The sequence below is a fragment of the Syngnathus leptorhynchus genome, chromosome 3 (genome assembly GCF_054491065.1).
Source record: "Syngnathus leptorhynchus isolate UIUO chromosome 3, UIUO_Slep, whole genome shotgun sequence".
Classification (NCBI taxonomy): Eukaryota; Metazoa; Chordata; class Actinopteri; order Syngnathiformes; family Syngnathidae; genus Syngnathus; species Syngnathus leptorhynchus.
Window position 1 is genome coordinate 8,433,171 of NC_141197.1, and position 23,823 is coordinate 8,456,993.

General features: G+C 38.1%; 2 protein-coding genes across 6 annotated transcripts in view; one reads left to right on the top strand and one right to left on the bottom strand.

Annotated features, from left to right (window-relative positions):
• Nucleotides 1-23,823, bottom strand: part of fibinb (fin bud initiation factor b) — a 26,692-nt gene continuing 2,869 nt past the window's right edge. For 2 of the 5 annotated variants that reach the window (XM_085907749.1, XM_085907751.1), the window contains 3 exons: nt 18,932-19,318; nt 4,444-4,524; nt 1-1,912 (listed from right to left, as the gene is read on the bottom strand). In XM_085907749.1, the coding sequence (XP_085763875.1) occupies nt 1,281-1,904 (624 nt within the window). In that variant the 5' untranslated portion in view covers nt 1,905-1,912; nt 4,444-4,524; nt 18,932-19,318 and the 3' untranslated portion in view covers nt 1-1,280. Of the gene's footprint in view, nt 1,913-4,443; nt 4,525-13,464; nt 13,555-17,804; nt 18,821-18,931; nt 19,319-23,823 lie in introns of those variants that run through there. The other 3 variants (XM_085907750.1, XM_085907752.1, XR_015065651.1) reach the window with 3 other exon arrangements.
• Nucleotides 19,192-23,823, top strand: part of LOC147059096 (uncharacterized) — an 11,292-nt gene continuing 6,660 nt past the window's right edge. Inside the window, exons 1-2 of the mRNA XM_085907748.1 lie at nt 19,192-19,341; nt 22,913-23,734. Of these exons, the coding sequence (XP_085763874.1) occupies nt 22,933-23,734 (802 nt within the window). The 5' untranslated portion in view covers nt 19,192-19,341; nt 22,913-22,932. The remainder of the gene's footprint in view (nt 19,342-22,912; nt 23,735-23,823) is intronic.

Genomic DNA, 23,823 nt, shown 5'->3' on the forward strand with positions numbered 1-23,823 from the left:
TTTACTTGTGAAAACACAACACAATCTGATAATGTCACACAAATTGCCATTTTAGGTTGAATTTCTCGAGTGCTGCCTGCAGTCTTTATCTACTATATTATATTTTTATACAAGTATGCTGTCTCACTCAGATGGTATATTACAATACATATAGGCTGCTCTATTTCAAACTTAGCATGAATAAAGGATACACATTAAAATATTTTTTAAAGATAGATACTGGCACTCAACACACATACATAGCTTCAGAACATAAACATTATATTTTATATTGCCTGCCTTACATTTTGAGTTAAATATTTAGCACCCCAACAGTCTGGAACTGTGCAACATCTGCTGGCCTGTTACAAAATTCCTAGGTATAAACATCCCTTCGAACGTTGGAAAAATAAATCCTACATACTCAGTAAATAATTATTATGGTTTGAATTCTTCTCTCCATTTTTCCTGCTCTTCCCTTCCTGAAAATTAGGTTATCCAGCGAATCTGTCAGACATGTGTCTTGCCAAAGGGGTACAATCAAGGCTGCTTCCAGGAATTCTGTGTGTGTGTGTGTGTGGGTGAAGTACAGTATACAGTTGTGGTCAAATGGATCACACTTTCCATGACAGGTAAACTTTGAGAACCTCATACATTTGGAAAGTGTCTGCCATGAACTATTTGTGTATTGCACAATTATAAATGAGTTGTAGCTGATTACCATCCTTGGACATAAGAAAAATCTGATAAAAACAGATTTTCAAGGACATACAAAATGTTTGGGATTATTATAATTACAATCACAACAGTATGGTTTATAATTCATAAGTAAAGTATCTGTGCCCTAATGGGTATATTATTTCAGCAAAATACACCATGCTATAGAGAATGGTTTTTTTTTAGGTCAAACCTGACAAATACAGCTGACAAATGAATTGGAATAAAAATGAGATTTAGATAAAGAACAGAATTTGGCATCAAATGGGGGGAAAACTGTACTTGGTGATCTATTTTCCACCGCTGCTTGTTCCCAAGATTAAGGCGTTTAAAATTTTGCAGAGCCAGCAAAAACTGAAGTAAAAAGATGCTTATGCTCATTTTTGATGGACATGTTTATGTCTGGTTCACCAGTTTGCAGCACTCACTGCAAAATACAAACACAGTGATGTTGAATCAAAATTGATTGCCAGAAGTAAGAGTACGACTTGATTGTGCTTGTGGTCAATATATGTGTAATTACGCTTCCTCGAGGTCAAACATCATAAAAGTACAGTGGGGGGGTGAAGATCAGGACAATTGTCTCAGAACTTCATGTACTCATTCTTCAGTCTACTGAGCCGTGTGCCGTGACTGCGGACGATGAGTGAGAGCAGCTCATGTTTGTCCCTCAGGCCCAGAGAAATGTCCAGTGTCTCTTTGAGGGTGTCTCGGGTGTTCACGATCATGTTGAGAAAGTCGTCACTGAGCCGGTGCTCTTCCTTCAACTCGCTCTCCTGGCTCTGCTTGAACTTCACCTCCAGCTCCAGCAGGGACTTCTCGGAGTTCGTGAACGCGTCACTTATCTGCGTTGTCTCTCTCCGCAGATACTTTCCGTAGCTGTCCTCTCCGTCCAAGTCGTATGAGATGCTCCTCCCGAGCCCCTCCAGAACCCGGGCAGAGTCTTCAATCTGCCTCCTGATGATGGTGAAATCGTCCCGGATGACCGAGTCCTGGTCCTCATCGGGACCACACTTTCGTTCATCGGTCATTCGGAAAAGTAGTTGGCATTTCTCCGGGTCGTCGTTCTCCTCGTAATCACCGTCCGGCACGAAGTAGTGGTGAAAAGTGCCGTTCGACATCTCTGGCTGGAGAGGTCCGCTATAGTAGGCTCCACAAAGACGCAGCGTCAACATCCCCGCACACAGCAGCAAGTGCGTAAAAGCCATTCTGTTGTCTGTCAAAATAATAATAATAATTAAAAAAAAAAAAAGTCACTCACACAACCAACCTACTGCAGACTTAGTGCAGTCCACACGGAAGCATTTCGAACATTCAAAAGCGCACTATCGAAGTGTTCCCCCTTCGGTGCTTGGCAGCTAGAGTAAAATGCGGGCATCTGAATGGAAACCATTTAACTTCCGACTTTGGTTGATGCGACAAACGCATCATATGGATGGATGGAGTGGCGAGCAAAGGAGTTGTGCACATTTCTTTTTCCTCAGCCCGTCTCGGATTACATGTCGTCACTTCAAGGCAGCACTCGGGTTGGAGGGGTCAGTCTGCTACTACTACTACTACTCCAAAAACAGAAGCACTTGCTGGTTTTCATTATTGCAAGGAATCGCACACCAGTGGCTGCAATATCACGATTTACTTTGGCACACTACCAAAAAAGTCACAAAGAGGAAAGGGCTAGAGCAAATTGAGACAGAAGAACAATGTATATTTTCTTTGAAAATATAGGTCATTTGAATATCTATATCATCTGTACATAATAGTAAACACATTTAGAGGGTGATGGAATCATAACAATGTAAATTCCTAGAAAGGGACACACATAAAAATTATTCCTAAATAACTAAGAATTACCAAAGGAACACTTTTTTTTTTTTTACCATTGCTCCTTGTTTAATCTGACATATTACACTTTTCTAATGCAAAAGTGTCCTAATGTTTTCAGAAATATTTGTCAGTAATGGCTGCTTTGCACTTAATTCTTTTCTGGTTTCAGAATAATAATCACTCAGTAATTTATAGGTCAGTGTAAAAACCTATATTGTCACGTGTTAGTTGTTTCAATCATTCAACTTCAACTTAATTAAAGCTGTTAACATTTAGAGTACCATCGTAAATGTTTTGTCTGCCATTTGTCAATTTTTATTTCTTGTACAAGTGCTTTTCTCCACGTTATTTATAGACCTTGGACTAAAACCCTATATCTGTGTTTGCTTTTTGTTTACTGTGTGGCGTGCGAGCTGGGAGGGTCCATCTCTCCAAATTTGCAAACTCCCTTTGCGCTTGGGACGGCGTCAGAGGCCGAAAGCGAAGTAACAACAAAGGCTCCGGTTAGATGGGTTTTATTCATTGAGAATTTAACAGCTTAACATATGTCGTTTTATACGACACATGCATTGCTGTGAATCATTCTCACTAATAAAAAAAATTCAGATTCTGACTTTTTAATTGTCAATTTGCATCTCATTCCAAGTCACTACCGATTTCTGCAGAGCCCTACTCGTTTACATCCACGATGAATGCACTCCAGGTCTAGCTTGGGATGCAGTTTTACACCACCCACAATCTAAAACCATAATCATGAACAGGATAATAAAACTGAAATAGTGTTATATTAGATGGTACTGGGATGTACTGGTGTGCCTCATGTCGTGCGTGCGTGCGTGCGTGCAGTCTTTTTCTCAATGTGTCTCTTGGCAGCACGTACTAAACTCTAAATCAGCTGCTCCGGGATCCATAAAAAAGGTGTAAAGATAGCACATTTTGCTGTGACCACCTGTTCTTTCAGTTGCCCCGCTGGCATTAAATGAAGAGTCAGGATTAGCTTGAAAGAAATATGACTACATGTGACTTTTGTACCGAGAAGCATTTGACCCTGTTTTTATTTATTATAGCCCACAATTCACATGCAGAACAGTGTTGCAATACAATTTTTTTTTTGCCAAATTATGCATTGCAGAAATGAAAATAAGGCTGTTTGTTACTTTTCTGTAAAACAAATGTAATTGAAAAATAATCAGGTTTTCTCTGAAGAAGAATTTCAGTTTCAAAAGGCAATCATGATTCCCCTCACATGAGAATATCTTTCCAGTGGAAAATGGAAATGACGCAGACCACCGGCTTTCCCACTGCATGACTGTTTATTCGGAAGGCGTAGGGGTTGTGACGCTCATCCAAAAGTCTTAAATTGACGTGACAGTTTGGTAAGTTTTGGTTTATTTTATTTTTTTGATTTAGTGATGGAACTGGAGAATAAATTTAACATAGAAAATCTTCACGTAATCCAGTCTGAGCAAATCAGCATGAGTCAATATTGCGTGCTCGGAAGTCTGTCTTCATGTCATTGTGGCCCTGATGTTTATGACCGTATTTACGTTTGCCAAGTTATTTAAGGGCCCAGTCCTGGACAGAAAACTACTTGTGCTGTGAAAATCAAATAGAGAGACTGGAAAAGTTATTTTCTTTCTTTCTTTCTTTCTTTCTTTCTTTCTTTCTTTCTTTCTTTCTTTCTTTCTTTCTTTCTTTCTTTCTTTCTTTCTTTCTTTCTTTCTTTCTTTCTTTCTTTCTTTCTTTCTTTTGCTCGGCACACTACCCCGTTATGAATTTAATGAATTGCATTGTCATTTTTATCGAATCAATCTGAAATGAACTCGAGAGACACTCACACAGTAATGTGCCATTAAATGAACGAAGGCTGTGAAAGTTATTAACTGTAACAGCACATATCATTGCTCTCTAATGCAAGCTCACCCAATTTGTGCTTCCTCTTGTAGTTGAAGTGACTTGGTAAGACAGAGAAGCAACATTATTGTGTGGCAAATTAGAAGTCAACTGTGAAAACAAACAAGAAAGAACTGTTAGGTAGAAAGGGAGTCGACTTTTATGTGCAGAAGCGTACAATTGCACAGTCCACGCAGCTACAGCTTGACAGCAGCTTCACATGCCGAGTGTTTAATTAAGGGGAGCGAGATGGAGAAGCAGGAGTGGCAGAAGCTGATGATTAGGTGCAGGCTTAATTGCAGGATGTGACTGGGGACAGATGTTTAACAGGTGAGCTGACCTGGCAGCTTGCAACTGGCAGATGTGCTTATTGGCAAAAAGTGTCATGAATAATTGGGCCAGACTTGACTCTGTTTGCAAAGATGGTTCTGCCACACACTACATCCGTCAAGACTCTTCGTCTCCCCTGGTTAAGCACCGAAATCTATCAAATTTCAAGAGTGCATTTTCTGATTAGAATATTCTCACATTTTGAATCTGATGCCTTTGACGCCTTGTCAAAAAACTGGGGCATGGACAACAAAAGACTGGGGAAAGTTAAGGAATGCTGGAAAACTGTTGATTGAAATATATCACAGAGACTTTTAATCAATCATTTGTCAGCAACATCCAGAAACGTCGTTGACTTGTGCCGGCCCGAGCTCATCTGAAGAATGAAAAAGTGTGCGTCGGTCTGATGACTCCACATTTGAAATTGTTTTGGGAAATCATGGATGTCGCGTTTGTGTTTGGACAAGACTGGCTTGCCAGCAGTCCAGACCTGTCTCTTATTGAACATTGTGATGCATTATGAAGTGCAATATACAAGGATGAAGTCACCAGGCTGTTGAGAAACTAAAGTAGCACATCAAGTAAAAATAAGAAAAAATACCACCTACAAAGCCTCATGAATAAGTGTTATCACTTCCCACATGCTTATTGAGTGTTTTGGAAAGGAAATGTGATGTAACAATGTGGTAGACATGCACGTATCACAATTTTTTGGGAACTTTTTGGGTGCAAAAAGCGAGGCTCGCGGAACCTCTTCGAAACAAATTCAGACGCAGAATTGTGCTGAGTATTTTTTTTTTTTTTTAAATCTCTCTTAAACCACAAAGAAAAAGTACCTCACTTTCCTCGTGTTTGAACAACCGCAATAAAAACATTTTCGGATGAACATCTGGAATCACTACAAACTACCCTTATGTCACAGTTTGATTCAAATTAGATCCAGACACCATGCACACTTTAAACCATCGACTTCTAACAGTCTACCACATTAATTCAAGCCAAAGAAGTGACCCAGCAAAACGAGTGATGACAGGATGGTGTCAGTAGCGCAGACTCTTACAAGTTCTGTATGTGCAATAGGACATATAACCAGTTTCATACACACTTACTTAATAGTGCATGCGTACTGCCAACATTTGGTTGTGAAAAATAGGGAAACATTTTTCTGTGGCATCTTGGCCCAAAGTTCATTTGCCAGGTTTCCAATTTTTTATTTTATCCTTTATATTTACCGCATGAAGGAAAACTATCCTCTGTTTATCATTAGAGGCAGTGGATAAAAGTTTTATTTCATGAAATTAGTGTAAAATAAGGCTAAATCAGGCATGTCCAGCTCTGGTCCTCGAGGGCCACTATGTTGCCTGTTCAACATTTTTCTTCTCATCCAACACATCTGATTTAAATGATCGGCTCATCGGCAAGCTCTGAAAGAGCCGGATAACAATCCTGATGATTTGTGAATTTGGGCGTGAATTGAGATGACGAGTATCATTTTAGTGTTTTTGTTTGGCTCGATCAAGGTTGGGAAACTGGAATAGAGGTTTCACTAACTGCACCAAATCAGAATATCCAGAAGGTTGAACAAGCTGGTGTCATTATAGAGTACACGCTTTTCATGATTTTTTGTTCTATAAAATGTCACTTTTTCCTCTGTTGTGTTCTTGGAAGCTATTTTTACACTTCCAGTTGTAATGAAGAATGGCTGAAAGTAAAATATTTTCAGATTTTTTTGACAGCTTGTTTTATACATTATTCCATTCCATGTTCTTATGTCTCAAGATCTTCTTTTCTGTATTCTGACACACCTCAGCTGTTGCTCTACATAGTCATGCTCGTTTCCCTTGACTTGGTATAGTATATAAATTAAGACACTTTTGACAAGCAACCATGAATGCCAGTTGGCAGGTCACTCCAGATTGATAAGTCCAAAAATTTTTTTAAGATCAGCCAATATTCTCTTTATCTTACTTATTTCTCATCTTTATGCTGGACAACCATGTAACGACTATGTTTCATTTCTGCTTCAGTGGAAACTTGCATGAATTAAATTGAAGTACTTTGCAGCCCAGGTTTTATTTCGGGATTCTTCAAGAATTGGATTGCTCAAAAAGATTCACCACAGAAACTACTGACGTAAAGCATCCTCTTTTAGACGAACCACGCAATTACATGCGTCGTGATGTGTTTGATGATTTACACAAACAGGAAGCTAAAACGAGTCACAACAACCATGTATCAGAATTACAATTAAATAACAATTTGATCATTCGTAAACACATACAAAAAAAATCTAAAACCAGCTAGTCAATCATACAATCCATCATTCTATATAGTATGTTACATCCCAAGTCACTCTCATTTTTAACAGGAGCAATGTTTTTTGTTCCTAATCATGCATGAAAAGGAGTTGATATAGTGTACGGCATTCAAAGCACATTATTGTTGAGTTGGACAACATATGCATACATTTGAACTTGTAAAATGCAGTAGACAAAATCACAGTAAGCCAATTGAAACAACTGCAAAGGTTGTCTAATTCCACACGGAAATCACAGCAAATATGAAGTGATTAGAAAACATTTTAGCCCCTGTAAATGTCAACTCTTGTTGCTTTACATCCTTTGAGTACCCAAATTATGTATATGCTGTAGGCTTTCCAACAACAGCCTCAACACACTTGGTTACTGTAATTAGACAATTACTAAGCACTTGAAAAAAGGATATGTACAAATATTTCATTGAAATCTTTTCATTTTACTATGCTACGCACTACTACATGTGTCCTCTTCTATTCCAGGAATATATTAAAGCAAGCACTGTTGTAGGAAATAACAAAATTGTAAGCTACAGCTGTGCCAACATGATTATTTTTACTCCAGAAACGGTATCGCATATGATCAAAAGCTACCAGGCCTTTTTTAATACTATAAAACACCATTGTTAAGAAAACAAATACGGTAGGTAAAACTGCACCGTTTGTATCTGTTTTCAGATAAAGCCAACAAAAAACTCAACCACCTAAATGGCCAAATGTACAAACTAATCAAAACCACTGGCAGTCCAATGCAGTCACATATTTAAAATAGAAAAATAAAAACACTTGCAGGAATCAAATTCAAAACTTGGCAGTTTACTAAGGCCTTAACACATTGTGGAAGACGGAACTTGGTGATTAGGAGTAAAGCTGCCAGAAGTATGTCAAACCAACTGCAAACTGTATCTACAAGCTTAAGTCTAAGCCCGGACATTGTTTGCGAGTCAATTGTCGAATGAAATTCAAACCTTGGATCTCAAAACCACGTGGCAGGGATGCAAACCACTCAACTACAATGCTGCCAATCCTATCTTAATATAAATATATAAATTAATAGTATTTGCGCCAAGGCTGGTGCTGTTCACAAGAATATACGTACAATTGTAGAGTGACACTGAAATTGCATGAAAAAAAAAATCGAATCCAAAGACAACGCTGTGTCCAGGTTGTAATCAAATCATTCTGAGAACAAGGTTGTTCAGTGGGTGTCTGATTGAAAAGATCATAACTTTAGGGACCTAATTTGAATGTGGATGGAAAGAATGACGCACACACATACACACGTGGAATAGAGAGAAAAATCAATATACAAAGCAGCAAGGCCAGTCTGCGCAACTGAATTGAAGCCACAATTTTGATGAAAATAATTACCAGAAATTTTCATGCGTGAAAGAACGTTGCTGGCGGTTTTCTGCACACTGACAGTGATGACAAGAGTCCTGCCCAAGCCAATAAAGGCAATTATGTTGAAGACAGCTTGGAGACCGGGTGGCAAAGTTTCTAGCTACTCGGTGATGACGACGCCCCGCTTTGAATGACCAAAGCTAGCCAGAAAAGTGGTAAGGTTACGGAAATCTGACCTTTTGGAAAAGCAATGTATATTTTCAGTCCTTCCAGAGAGCAGTGATCCTCTTTCACAATTCCAATTTTCATGGCATAGTACTCAAATTTAATTTGGTTGATCGGTTAATAAATTTATTTTAAAATATATGTCTAAAAGGTTTGTTTTGTTTTATGTTTTGTCTTGTTTCCTTATGTCTCCTGTTCATAACAACTTGTTTTTGCCTCCACCATGTCTTGTCAGCCGAGTTCCTTTTGTCTATCTATCAGATCCCTCCAGCCCCATATTTTTTGTGTCTTGTCGTCCTGCCAATTTGTTTGTATTTCGTTGTCTGCTTTTTAATCATTTTTTGTCAGATCATTTTTTGTTGCATGTCACGTTTCTAGTAGTTTTTTTTCATGTTTCCTGATGTGACGAGTGTTTTTATTTCTTTGCTACTTTGAATCTTGATTTTCGGGACTGTGGGAATTAAGCATTCAGATATTTTTTTTCCTAAGTGACTTGTCATTTTGTGGTTTTGATTTTTTTTTTGTTCAGATTTGTCCTGCCTTGCCTCCTTGCTTCTTTGTACTGGCATCCTGCACATTTACCACCATCACCACAAAACCCTAACAAGTGGAACTTTTATCCAAGTTGTCACATCTACACACGTCTCAACAATGTCTGAGACAGCACAAAGTATTTTAACAGCTGTCTTGGTGCAGAACAATGTTTTTCTTACACAAGAGGAATGTACAGCAAAATTACACGTGAATGCTTCACTAAATTGTGAAATGTAGTGCAACATGATGATATCATGCAGACAAGGAGTGAAGGTCAGAGTGGAAATGAGTAGATGTGATGTTTGATTGCTTTATCTAACATTAATCTAGTCTAGTGATAATATAAGAAAATATTAACATCCTTGTTCATACAAACGTGAAGAGGGGTGGGAGTGACAACAATTTATGTTGACAGAACACGACGCAGAAATGTTTTTAGCCCTTTTGAATGGAGAATTATTTCAACCTGTTTGATCTTCTCTCTGCTGGTTGAGCAACATTGATAGCTTTGGGACCACCTGGCCATGATTATCACATATCACAACATTTGTTGAATTACGTAAGAAATGCAAAGTTCTCTTGATTAGATTCCACATTTTGTGCCATAAGAAAAATTGTCTCCTCCTACAATTATTTTGAGCCATTTTGGGTTCCAACTGGTGGCAAATTTTGACTCCAAATAAGTTGTCCACCATGACAATAAAAGAAAGACATTTAATAGGATTATTTTGACCACGGTTGATCGGTCTGTCACTACCGTAGGAGAACTAATACCAACAGGTATAGAGCCAGAAATAAAAATGAATGTGATGCTTTTGACTTTGATTGGGCCGAACGCTTTCCAAGGCAGCAACACATGTAAATTGGGAGCCCATCAGACACTCAGCATATCAACACCAGATTCGACCAACAATCAGTGGCTGATTGGGAGTATGTATATGGAAATGCATTTTGTGCAGGAATAACCTGTTTGGGTTGACAATTACTGTAAAAGGGTAAAAGGGTAAACTAAGGTCGAAAACTAAATTACGATAGGTGCAGTTTCAACACTTTTGCACTTAATTTCCCAGTGTCTGGAGAAGAAAGTTTTTCTTTGTAACAAACGATCAAAACAGAGGTCACAGAGACAATTCACTCTGGCAACCAAGTCCATAAACAATACACCAGATCAATAGAACCAGGCCCTGAGCGAGCTGCTCTGAATTCTCCGTCATTGCAAAAACGAGTCTGCAGAAGTGTTCGCATTTTGAAGTGACACAGAGTCTAAAACGTATCTTTTGTTTTTCATCGTCGATGCAAACATCTGTTTTAAAGATTCTCATAGAATTATTGTTGTCACAACTGATTGAATAACACCTTCTTTGGCTGTTACGTTCTTTCCCTAAGGTCACAAGGAAATCAAATCCAGCAAGGGACCGTGATTAGTTCCATACAACATGGTTTCCTTGTCTTTACTCTCGCATTTTCACTTTCAATGTGTCTGTAAAGTTCCCCAAGGTAAACTTGACTCTAGACAGGAGGCATGACACCAAATGTGGCAATAAAATGCTTAGGTGTATGTTTTTGGATTTTTTGCTATTGTTCCAATTCCTATTTGCAACTTGTGAATTGTCAGAAAAGAACTAAAACAAAAACAGACAATTGCTACAAACATGAGAAAGGGGCATCATAAGAACGAAAGGCTTCACTAGTGTTATAAACAGGTTCCATGTCCATACATCCATTCTAAAATCCGTCTGTCCGTCCATCCATCCAATAAATGCATACAGGGTGACCTTTGAGTATGAATTTTTTTTTAAATGAAGATGATTAAATTCCACAGATAGCAGACGGTAGCGAGATTTAGAGTTGAGCTGCCGAGCTGTTTCCCATGATGAAAAACAGAGGGCACAGTAAACAGCACAGAAGAGGGAAATTGAAGAGAACAAACAGCAATGGTGTCTTGGAGAATGTCAGACAGATATGAAAAAGGAAGATTATGAATTGACAAATTTATGCGGAAGTTTGAACTGAAGTCTGTACATAACCGGGAGCCATTGGAGTTGCTGAAAGAAATGGGTGATCTAGTGCGGAGAGGTGTTTGGTGAGCAGATGGGCTTCAGCATTTTTCATCCGATGAAGTTTATTGAGAGATTTATGAAGAAGACTCGTGATGAGGCTCAGGACAAGAAAAGTGGCAGTGTTTGGGGGGTTGGTGGTGGTGGTAATTTACAGAGATGAAACCTGGGTGATTTTGTGAGAGCGAAGAATCACAACCCACAGTGCAATCAGACTCTCGGAGGAAGGGGAAATTGAAGAGCTCAATTATGAAGGAAAAGCTGTCAACTTTGGACAGTGTTATTTATTTTAGTGTTGTTTAGATGAGGAGAATTGTCAATTTTAATGCTATAAAGTTTCAAGAAGTTTGAAAGAAATTTGGTGGAAAACAATCCATACAGGATGGAGGTAAGTGAGGAAAAGTAAAGGCCCAAAAACACAATCCTGGGGAACACATGGTAACTCGGAAAAGAAAGTATTGTAAATATTTGATCTGAATGAACTGAAAGCATTTTTTGAAAGTTGAGCGTGAAACCAGCTGGCATGTGTGTGATGCCAAAGGATGAGACTCACGATGGTGGGTAAGGTTTGAGATGGTATCAAAGACTACAGTAAAGTCAACAAGAATGTCGATGAATTGGCAGCAATGAAATAATAAATTTCAATTTTATAACCACAGCACAATTTTCTTTTTTTTTTTTACATAGAAGCCAATGGCAGGTTCATACTCTATGCAATCGTGTAATCACTCATTGAGCAGCTGTAACAGAGCAATACGTGCATCTTACACGATGACTGTCTGTGGAATATGTGTCATGCAGGTAATCAAAAATCCATTCAAAGACAGCACAATGGTGTTGTTCAGTAGCTCGACTAAAAGTCTGCCTCATGGTCATTTATTTGAGCTCAATTTGTGTGCATGCTTTCCACATGCTGTAAGATATTGTGGTAGTTGGCAACACGGTGGAACCAGTGCGGTAATCTTTGGATCACGCTCCTAAATGAATGATGGCTGACACCATGTAAATACGCTGTCTGTCTGGCAGTACTGATCCTTGTGAATGACACCATTAATACGCTCAACTGGGACATACCTCTGGCGCACACAGTTGAAAATATCAAGTCACTTTTTATACTGGCTTATTTTTTTAAACCAGTCAATCCATGTAAGTACAAAAAACAAGTTGACAAGCCTCACTCCGTTCGACTTTGGAGGTTCCTGAACCATCTTGGCATACTCGTACTGATTGATTTTGGCCTCATTGCACCCTACTGTCATCACGGAGGTTTCTTGTCAGCGCTCTCCTGGGTGCAATTCTCTGCTTAACTCCAAACTTGCTAATGATAACTGACAGAAGATGGCTGCGGTAACTGGAAGGTCATACATCTAATTAGTGCGGCACATGCTGTGTTTTCAGTAATTTATTATTTTCAATGAATCAGTATATGTTAGAACTTGTATCATATTCTCTGTGTTGTTTTATAAATTAATACACTTTAAGTTTTGCAGTGAATCCTTGTATTATTTGTGCTGTTATTTTCCACAAATGCTACAAGAGCTGAGGCAATGTCATACAATTTCATGAAGTGAAAAGTAACTTTAACGAGACATGTCTCATAGCCATATAAAAGGAAGCATTGTAAGTTGCGGTGAGTTTTTTTGTCACGGAAAAAAATACCTATCTAAATCTGTCTGGCACATGATTCAGATTATCTGCTAAAGTCTTTCCATTTGTCACATAAACTCAAATGAAATGTGCAGTGAGATTCGTCAATGGCTTTTAACTTTAGCCCGAGGCATTGGTTTAAGTCTTCTCATTGTTCAAATAGCTATTAAATATTGCTGTGGTCATTTTGAGAAATCATGAACATTTTTCTTTAATGAGGGGAAAGCTGCAGGAGAACATTTTCTTCAACCATGCCATTGAATTTTGTTTCAGTTTAAGAACTATTGCTCTCCAACTTGTGATAAATTTCAGTGGGATATTTTTCCCTCCAATTGTTAGTCAGGGCTGCATTATTTTTAGCCTGACACATAAGCCCAAAAAAAAAAAATGTGGAGGAAAATATAAATAGAGTTTCAACAAATAGGTAATGGTGGTTCCAAGCAACAATTGGTCACACAACAATAAACATTCCTATCACAGGACCATCATTGGCTGAACTTCCAGTATTAAAAGCAGGCCAAGAGCAGATTTGAACAGACGCAGCTGCCACACTCTGATATAAAAGGTTTGTTATCATTTAATCATAGAGCTTTCACAGACCTTTCTTTGGAAGGATGAAGTAGTTAAGAAGTTTACGTTATATGAAGAATAACGGGCAATGACGTCAACCTTTTCATTCAATCCCAGGTTCTAAAAAAACAAAAACAAAACAAAAACCAGATTGGTACACTCCAAAGCCAAGAAAATCCAAACAAATGTCATTGGATGGAATTTCTGTATTTTCCACAAATATTTGTCAGAGTCCCTTTTGTCTTCCTGGCAACTCTGAGTTGTGGTGCAGAATGTCAGTTCTTTTTGTCACTCAGTGGACTTTCAATACAGCCTGCTAGGAGATTTCATTCTCATTTTTTTGTTGCATTAATAGTTTTGTCCTTGGCGTTCTTGGTGCCACGCAGGAACAAAATAAAATGTGTTTGTTTGTGTGTGTGTGTGTGTTTGTGTGTGTGCGTGTGTGTGTGATCCTCTGATGTGTGGCACTCCAAACAGTAAATCAAGGGCTGTGGTTGCAGAAAGGATAACATTTGAAAGGATTTCTAAGGACACAGCCAAAGTCAGTACAATTCAAGTCAAAGATATTCATGAGAAAGATTCACTATGTTAGTCATGTCATTCATTCATATTCCAATGCTACTGAACAATTTGGAAGAAATGCCGTTTTTTTGCACCATTCCAACTGTAAATTATATAGTATATAATTTTGGGCTTCAATAAATTTGTAGCATCATCCTCAGAAGTAATTGATGATGTTTCTCTCATCATCTTTGGAGTCTTTTAAACTTGTGTGCTCATTTATCATTCAAGGGGACAGGCTAAATGCCAAGGATACGTCATAAATGCCATTTTGAAATACAAGTGGAGCTTTTGATCGCTGCTGAGTGGCTGACATCTAGTGGTGAAAAAAGCATGAGCATCTATCTATCTATCTATCTATCTATCTATCTATCTATCTATCTATCTATCTATCTATCTATCTATCTATCTATCTATCTATCTATCTATCTATCTATCTATCTATCTATCTATCTATCTATCTATCTATCTATCTATCTATCTATCTATCTATCTATCTATCTATCTATCTATCTATCTATCTATCTATCTATCTATCTATCTATCTATCTATCTATCTATCTATCTATCTATCTATCTATCTATCTATCTATCTATCTATCTATCTATCTATCTATCTATCTATCTATCTATCTATCTATCTATCTATCTATCTGTCTGTCTGTCTATCTGTCTGTCTGTCTGTCTGTCTGTCTGTCTGTGGGTCGGTCTGTGGGTCGGTCTGTCTGTCGATTGATCTATCTGTCTATCGACCTATCCCAGATATTTAGCCTTTCTATCCCTTTTTTTTGTTTTGAAAAGGGTGGCTTTTGACTGTAGTGACAACATAACTGGGCATGCCTTGTAAATGTCTTAGGTATCCTCTGTCTAAATTGTAATAAAAGTGTTTTTTTCCATCACTAAGGCTATTTGGATAAAAAAATCTCCAGGTAATTTAGTACTGGAAGCCTTTTTGCATCATCGTGATGAATAGCGTAGGAAGTCAAAGCCATGCCCATGATGTTTGTTATTCTCTGCCCGTCAAAATAAAATGGATGAATAAAAGACGACACATAATAGAGAGGGTGTCTTAACCACAGTTAATCATCATCTGAGTTGAATCATGAGACAAATGCCGGCTCACCAAAGGTGAACTACAAATAACCAGACCAAAGACCAAAGGTATGTCTATGTATGTGCTTGAGATAAAATGCTGACTGAAAAACCACAAAATGGTGAAGAAGGGTGATGCTCATCTGAGACACAAAATGATGTTAACACCGGTAGAAACATTTGCAAATAATATGATTGAAGTGAGTTTATTGTTTAAATACAATAAGTACATCCATTCTTACAATCCTAACTACTTATCAATCCTCATAGTCACCCAACCCATTTCCTTTAGCTTCCCCCAGTAAATTGCTTTGGGTTTTGAGACAGATTTACACATTTTTTTTTTTTTTAGTGCAACCATGAATCAACTTCCCTATAACATTGAAAAAAATGCTAGTCTGGTATATATGTCCATGTGGCTCATATCTCTAGAAGAGAACAAACTACAAAAAAAAGGAAAGAGGTCTTTGACTTCGGGAGCTCAACACACTAATGCAATAAAAGAGGGTATCACAAATGAATATGATCACCAACTGAAATAAAAATAAGTGTTTTAATGTGTGTTTTGCATCATATTTCAGCAGCGATAGTTCTAATGGTTCCCCTTTTCTATTTCCAGAGGAGAAAATAAATTGTCATAAAGCTTTACAATTTTAATTATATCGCACCTGCTCTGTGTCCTTGAATAGAATCAATAGATGAAGAAAAGCTTACCTTCATTTGCTTGTAAAGCTATATTGGCTATATTCTTGTCTACTGTGATGAAGCTGTTTCTATGCACTCAAGAGTCCTTGAAACTATCAGCGCAATGAAGTAACATCTGCCCAGACACACATTTTAACAGCATAAAGTAGGACAAATGCGGAGTATCCAAACATATATTAGAAAGAGGGATGCAGCAGATAATATTGGGGCATATTCTTCCATATGCTGAAGTCAGAAAACACACGTAGTAGCTGCACACTTGTGTGCTGCATAGATTGTCACTTCCACTTAGAAAATGCAGTTTGTGATTTTTATCCTTATTTCAATCATCTCAACCACCTCGATTCAAACCAAATAAACAGCATAGACTAGCATGGTTTTGTTGTCTTCAAGTTTTTGTTGTGTTTCAAGGAATAACCATAGTGTATGAACAAGTATGCCAATCATAACGTAACAGAGAATTACAGCAAATAAATTGCAAAAACGTCAAATACAAAGAATGAATCCAAATAATAAACCAACTCAGAACTTTTAACCCAGCACCATTTCCTTCAGAAATACTCCCAGTGCTTATGATTAAAGATATAGCTACAATAAACTCCTGCTGCTAACAAATGAAATGCCTCTCAAATATTCTCCCAATTATAGATCCAAGGGCCCCTTTGAGAAACACGGACAATTTAAGAAATGGAGAAGTCGAAAAAGATATGGGAAAAAAAAAAGGCTCAATGTGAGGCATCCTTTTATCTTTGCAACAATCTGTTGGATAATTATAGTATTTCTGGAATATTTGCAGTGATTTGCAAAGAATAGATGATGGTCCTTTTATCCCTGTGAGAAACCACACTTATGCAAAAGTTTTGGAACCCCTGATCATTTTTAAGATTTTCCTTTATAAATCATTGATAATAAATAATTTGTGCATCTGCCAACTTTTGTTCAAGTAATGATTGCACACTTTCTGTAAATCCTATAAACTTCATTTCACTTCATTTCACTTCTCAAATATCAAATAAAAGTGTTTGTCTGCAATATGATATATTTAAATGAAATTGCTGATCTGAACAATCAATGATTTAAAAAGGAAAATCATGAAAATGATCACGGGAGCCCAAACCTTTGCATGCGACTGTATATGCTCAAGTGCACAAACGCATTGTCCAGAGCACTCTGCTGGTAAAACCTGCAGTTTAGGCTTCATTTATTTTCCTATACATACACCTTGTTTATTAATGGCTCAAAGTGAATTATGCAACCATAACGTAGGTCAAAGATTCATCTCCCTTTTCATAACTACTGTCTGTATATTATGTGTTTTACATGAAGATTGAAAATATTACAGTATGTTTGAGTTCAAGGTTGACAAAGTCGCTGTTTTTATTAGGGTAAAAGATCAGTTATTGTTGTATTTTAATGCATATTTCTAAATAAATAATGTGATTCATCAAACTTGTTGTTGGTGTCCCCCCTGGCAGAGGAGGGATTTGTACCGATACGAAAGAAGCCTTCACATGTGATGTACGGATGAGTTCAAATGATACTCTCCTTTTAATCCCATCTCTGATAAGGAAAAAACGTCTATGACTTTGACATTTATTTGCAAGTGGCGAGCAGACTGTAAATGGGCTGTTGCATGTGTTGAGGCAACAGGGTAACAATGGCAAGAAGCTACTGAGCACTTTTGGAAGGCCTGCAGCTACCAGTTGGAGTTATTGACATTGGGGGGGGGGGTGTTAGAGATGTGTTGTTTGCACACAAGGCTGTGAAGGCATGATGACAATTAACTTCTGCTGGCTGGCCCATCAGAGGAAACATTTGAATAAGAAGCAGGAGAATACGAATCAGTGGGGGATGGTTGTCTCCAGTCAAATTGTCACAGTCAAATCATCACAGCAGCTACTGTTAACATGAAACTTTGGTGACTACAGTTAAAAGTTTATTGAAACGACAGAAATATTTTTAGAACATGTTCAGTCTTAAACAGCTTTTCTCTTTACAAGTGTCACTACAATATTGCTTCCAAATGGGACCATGAGAAGACTTTTAACTGAAAATAGGGGTAAAATAGAAATATGTTAACTATAAAACTATGTCAGCTAATAGTGAATATAAATGAAACTTAAGCAAGAGCGCAGTAACAGTAATGAAGGTAGATTTACAATTCATGAGATGCAATAAATGTTCATTTGAAAGTAAAATTCAACACTAAATTTTTAAACCATGGCTCTTACTTTCATTGCATGTGATATATAGTTGGCCTCATAAGGCTCGATGTAACGGCAAATCTAATGTGTATGAATGTAGAATCTCATGAAATGACTTAATTGCCTCATGCATTTGATTATTATCTATTTCAATCAATCTACGTGTGTGTGTGTGTGTGTGTGTGTGTGTGTGTGTGTGTGTGTGTGTGTGTGTGTGTGTGTGTGTGTGTGTGTTTGCTGTGTGTGTGTTAAAAGTGTAGACTAGTGAAATTCTGGTCTAAACCCAACCCGTCTGATGAAACATGTTTGATAGACAGAATTGACAGCTTTGGATTTTGTGCAACGTTCCTTTTTCTACCGGCCTTAAATTCACACGTAGAGTGTCTCATTGAACTCCTGTCATGTACTTATTTTTTGCACAAATAGCTGACGCTGTAAGACCCACGTCTGCTCCCTCATTAGATTTCATTCATCTAGCAGGGTGGCAGAGGTTGCATGTTCGTCCTGTTGTTTTTGTGTTTGACCTAAACACATCATATTTTACATTTCATGCAGGCAGCTCCACCCAGGGAGTGGTTTCTTTGTTTGGGACTGCATTGTGTGTATTTATGCCGCAAGGAAAACTGTTGTGTACATGCTCTATATCTTATATGCACTGCTCTGTTTTTTTTTTAGCTGTTCTATCCTTAATAAGATCAAGAAAATACACCAAATAAAACGACCTTCTTTTTCACAAAAGCTCATGATCCTCGAGTAACAACTCATCCACTTGTCCCCAGCACTGGAATCTCATTTCAACCACATCATGACGCAGTCATAGGAAACTGAAACAACAACAATCACGGTTCATTTGATTCTCAGCAGCTGAGTCACTTGGCAGACTGATATACACCGCACACAAAGGTGTAAGGACGAAACTCGAGCTTGTCAGGTACCTTAGGGTTGCTATGACGACAGCAGCCGCTTCCTTTCTCTCAATTGGGACAGAAAAGACTCAGGGGACCTGCAAGTTAGAAGCTCCACCCACTTGATTCACAAAGGTATCACTTGCAAACCAGGATACAACCAAGTTATTTCAATACAAACTTGACATTTAACTGTTCTGTCATGCAATCTGGGTTCACTTATTTATGTATGTATGTTTGTACTATCCGTGCATAAGATTGGACTTAGTTGCGGGTGTGTCGCTTTTGTTGAGAGGCGTAGAAGCAGGTTTAGCAGGTTGTTCCTTGCACGAGTGCTCCCTCCTCTCATGGGGTGACTGCTGAATCATTCGGGCTGATCACTCAGTGAAGATAATTGTTGCTGGAGCACCTGTTCTCCTATGAGAGAGCCCAAGAATAAGGTAAGGATTTACTGGGGAAGGCTTGATTTGTTTCATTGTCCAGCAAAGTACAAGCTAAATGTCAAACTCTAAGATCAATAGACACTTTTCTCATAAATAACTTGTGTGGGAGGATCTTAGTCAATATTTCAAAGAGAAACCCATAACAACAACAGAAGCTCAAACATCCTCACACAATGACAGTTTAGAATTGAGTAGTGAAGAGTACATCAACGTAGAATAGAAATATTGTTTGCAATGTGGCCATTATCTGGCCGTTTATTTTATATTTGCACTTTAAGGAGTAATGTTTTGATGAATGGAATGGAATGACGAGGTAGTTAATAAAGCTACGATCAAAACACAGAAAAACGATTTAGAATAGTGAAATGAGGGTAAAATTATAATTAGAATTATTAAAAAATAAAATTATAAAATAATAATTACAGTTGAATAAAACGACCAATTTGAGCCATTTAATTTTAATCGGCAAAACCTAATGAGTTGGTGTACTTACATGCTGTACGGAAGTTTTGAATGGGGATTCATATGAAAAACATCCAGGAGCAGCACAAAAAGTTCAACATAAGATACCAATTTGAAAATGTATTATTTTACTAACAGTTGATCCGCAAATCAAATAGGTAAGTGTAACGAGTACAGGGCAACATAATGATTCAGGTTAGATTAGATGCATCACAATGTACATTAAAGCAATCCGTGAGACACATCTTGTAGTAAGGGCATAAAAAAATGGAGACATTATTTTTTCAACCCCAAAATCAAAGCGTAATATGTGTCTCTTGGCTCGATGATGTTGTTTCTAAGTGACACGTGGTAAATAAGCAGTTCCCAAATGGCTTTCTTCTTTTAAAATAAATAATAATACTGAAATAAATACATTTCAAATCAACCCTGAAAGATGGAAATGAAGAAAATGTTTGCAATATTTATATGTACTTAGATTTGTTTGACTATTCTATTTCATTCCATTTACTTTATTTCAAATTTTTGTTTTAGTTTTTTTTCTTTCTTTTTTTGTAACTTGAATAGTCTTGTATCTCAACTACCATGTTAATATAATTGAAACCTCTAAAGTGCCCATGCACATAAATGTTAGTGTGAATGTTTGTTTATCATAAGCCCTTAGATAGGCTAGCGAGCAGTGCAAGATGTGCCTGGCCTTTTGCCCAAAGTCATCTGGGATAGGCAACAACCATAACCTTAATGAAGACAAGCACTATGGAAAGTGGCTACAGTAGATGATCAAGGAGAAACATAACTGCACAAGATCGCCTACCTTCCAATGGTACTAACAGAACGCTGGTCCCTTTGAAACTAGATCTCCCTGCATCACTTAGACTTGTTTGATTGTGATACCTTCCACCAATCAGGGAAGTTGTGTCGTGTATTAGGAAGTAATGGCTCACAAGCTGAAGTGAGGATGAATGCACCACAGTGTGTGTGTGTGTGTGTGTGTGTGTGTGTGTGTGTGTGTGTGTGTGTGTGTGTGTGTGTGTGGGCGGGGACTAGAAAAGGGATGGGTGATATTGCAAATGTGCCATCTGCATTGTGACACTTTACAAGTTTGAAAAGTTGTATGTACACTATTGCATTTACTTAATATTTGCTTTCACGTATAATCACAACCATGCTTATCCAGCTCAGTGGCCTAGTGGTACAGTGTCCGCCCTGAAACTGGAAGGTTGTGGTTTCAAACCCTGGGTCATACCAAAGACTATTAAAAATGGGACCCATTACCTCCCTGCTTGGCACTCAGCATTAAGGGTTGGAATTGGGGGGTTAGATCACCAAAAATGATTCCCGGACGCGGCTCCGCTGCTGCTCACTGCTCCCATCTCCCCCATGAAAACACATGGGGATGAGTTGATTGCAGAGGACTAATTTCGCCACACCCAGTTGTGTGTGTGACAATCATTGTGACTTTAACTTTAATGCAGGCATCTATTTATCCATTTTCTACCATGGAAGGGTTCATATATGCTTTTGAAATGTTTTGAAACCTGCCACAGAACTTTAGTGCATATGAGACTAACATCTAGTTACGACAATCCACCACAAGATTGTCAGAGGATTGGGTGAATAAAGGTTGTTTGTTGATTAATTTAATGTTTTAATGGAATCACTGCAACAGTTGCAACCTTTAGATGGTGGATGCATGTTAATGTGGGAAAATACATCATGGCTGTTTTATGTACTGCGCTATGAAGACGATAGTAGGGTTGGAAATTTCATTAGGCTGATCACTTAGTGTCGATAGTCAGAGGAAAATAACTCTGTTTACCTCAGAGAATTGTAGATCACTTAGAGCCAGTGGGATGTGCAATTCTCTCTGCTGGTAAAGAATACCATGTCAAAATCTTTGAAATATGTTGTCACATAACAGCCGACTCTGAAATAAAGCTTCATTACTTACAGATTTGAGTTTCAAAACATGAGATTTTGATGTATATATTTATATTTATATGACTGAACAAACAGTTGGAATGCCACCACACTGGTTTGTTTGCAGCCTGACTACATATGGACTGAGGGAGACATTATTACCCAAGTTAAGTTTATTTATACAGCATTTTAACACACAGGAGTCTCCAAAGTCTCCACTGGCCCACAATCTACCAAAAAAAAACAAAAAAAAAAACATCCCCTGGTCTAGACCCGCATCCAGACAACGAAAACCTCTGAGAAATCCTTTAATAAGTTCCTGAGAATGGGCAGGACGGCAATTGGCGGATGACCAATCCAGGGCGTGCCCTGCAACTCGCCTATAAAGACAGTTGGGCTAGGCTCCAACTCAACTCCAGCCCTAACGAGGAAAACCAGTACAGAAAATGGATGTTTGGAAGGGTGGGACTGCAATACAATGTGATGTGTGACGATGTGATTAGATGTGTTAAGATTTAACATTCCTCAAAGTATTGCAGATGTATTAGCATGTTCTCTGCTGTATTGTAAGCAAACTTTAGGAGCTTAATTGACAGTTTAAGGGACCATTAGCAACCCACCACTTGCATTTAAATATGTGAGCAAAACAAGGACTAAATTGTTTTTAGCAACTAACTGCATGCTTATTTTAATTTTCACTAAACTTTCATGGAACATACAGTATGAGGTGAGTCAAAAAATGTTCCAGGACTGATGTCATTCAAAACCTTACTCAAGCCCTGATACTTCCTTTCGGCGTGTGGCTAATGATTAACCAGCACATCTATAGATCTCGGCGTCCTTGAGTGCCTTGAAAGGCGCCTTACAAATAAAATGTATTATTATTATTATTATTATAAAGCAATTGTGTGGGTGTTTGCTTCGTTCAGTGAGTGAAAATAGGCGAGTTTTGTGTCACGACAACTTGTGACTTGTTCACCATAAAAACACACCTGCTCGGAATAAACTCTCTAGCTGCATTAGGCTCCAGCGGTACTTTGGTGTTGAATCATAATGTTTTGTTTCAATCTCGTCTTTCTGATAGTGCTGGTTTTTGAATAATGGTACTTTTTTTTTTTCCAGGAGTTAAAATCAGTTGGTATCCATCAAATTGTTATTAATAAAAATAATCTGTTGTGTGTTTTAGGGGCATACCACAAGGAAGAAATGGAAAGGCATTTTATCATCACCATACACCTGCTGCTATTTGTTCATACCTTTTACTTGGTATCGCTCCAAAATACAACAGATTCTCCAGTGCCCACTTTTAATAACGACTGGTTGCGTCAGCAAGATCTTGTTGCTAACGAGGAAGGAGAAAATGGGCAGGAAGGTGATGTGTCTCATATGGGAAGAGGCAACAATTCCAGCAGTGTAGTATATGATGAAGAGAATGACGTCGAGCAGAATGAAATTGAAGTATCCGACGATCTGAACGTTGCCATAACTACCGAGCCTCCCGCATCCCCAAATGCCTCAACAGTGCAACCTGAACTGTCAGATGATAAAACCAACATCACAAACACAGAATCAAAACAAAACAACGTCAGCACAACCGACGGGGAGTTTATGAATTCGACCACACCTGCTGCGATTGCGGATGTTGATCTACTCGATCAAAACTCAACCATTTCTCCTGATTTCTCCAATCACACCGATACAAACAACACCACTACCTTGGCACCAGAGATCCTGGATTTCAATGAAAACACAACAGCAAACACAACAACAATAAAGACAACAACCATAACAACATCAGGGAATGAAACGGTGTCAACCAATGTAACAGAATCTAGTGACATCAATGTGACAACCACTGCAGCAACAGAGATGAACACAACATCTGCAACATCTTCATCACCAAACCCTTTTCCCCTGGAACCCACCACTGTGACAACCGTTGCTCCTGAAACACCCGAAGGCAACTTAACAGATAAACAGGCATCTTCAGGGAGCAGCTCAAACACAGGTAGAGTTGCATTTTTGGCTGTCCAAATTTTGTTGAAACCCGAGTTTCTTGTTTTTGTCCACACACAAATTTTGTCTAAGGTCACTAAG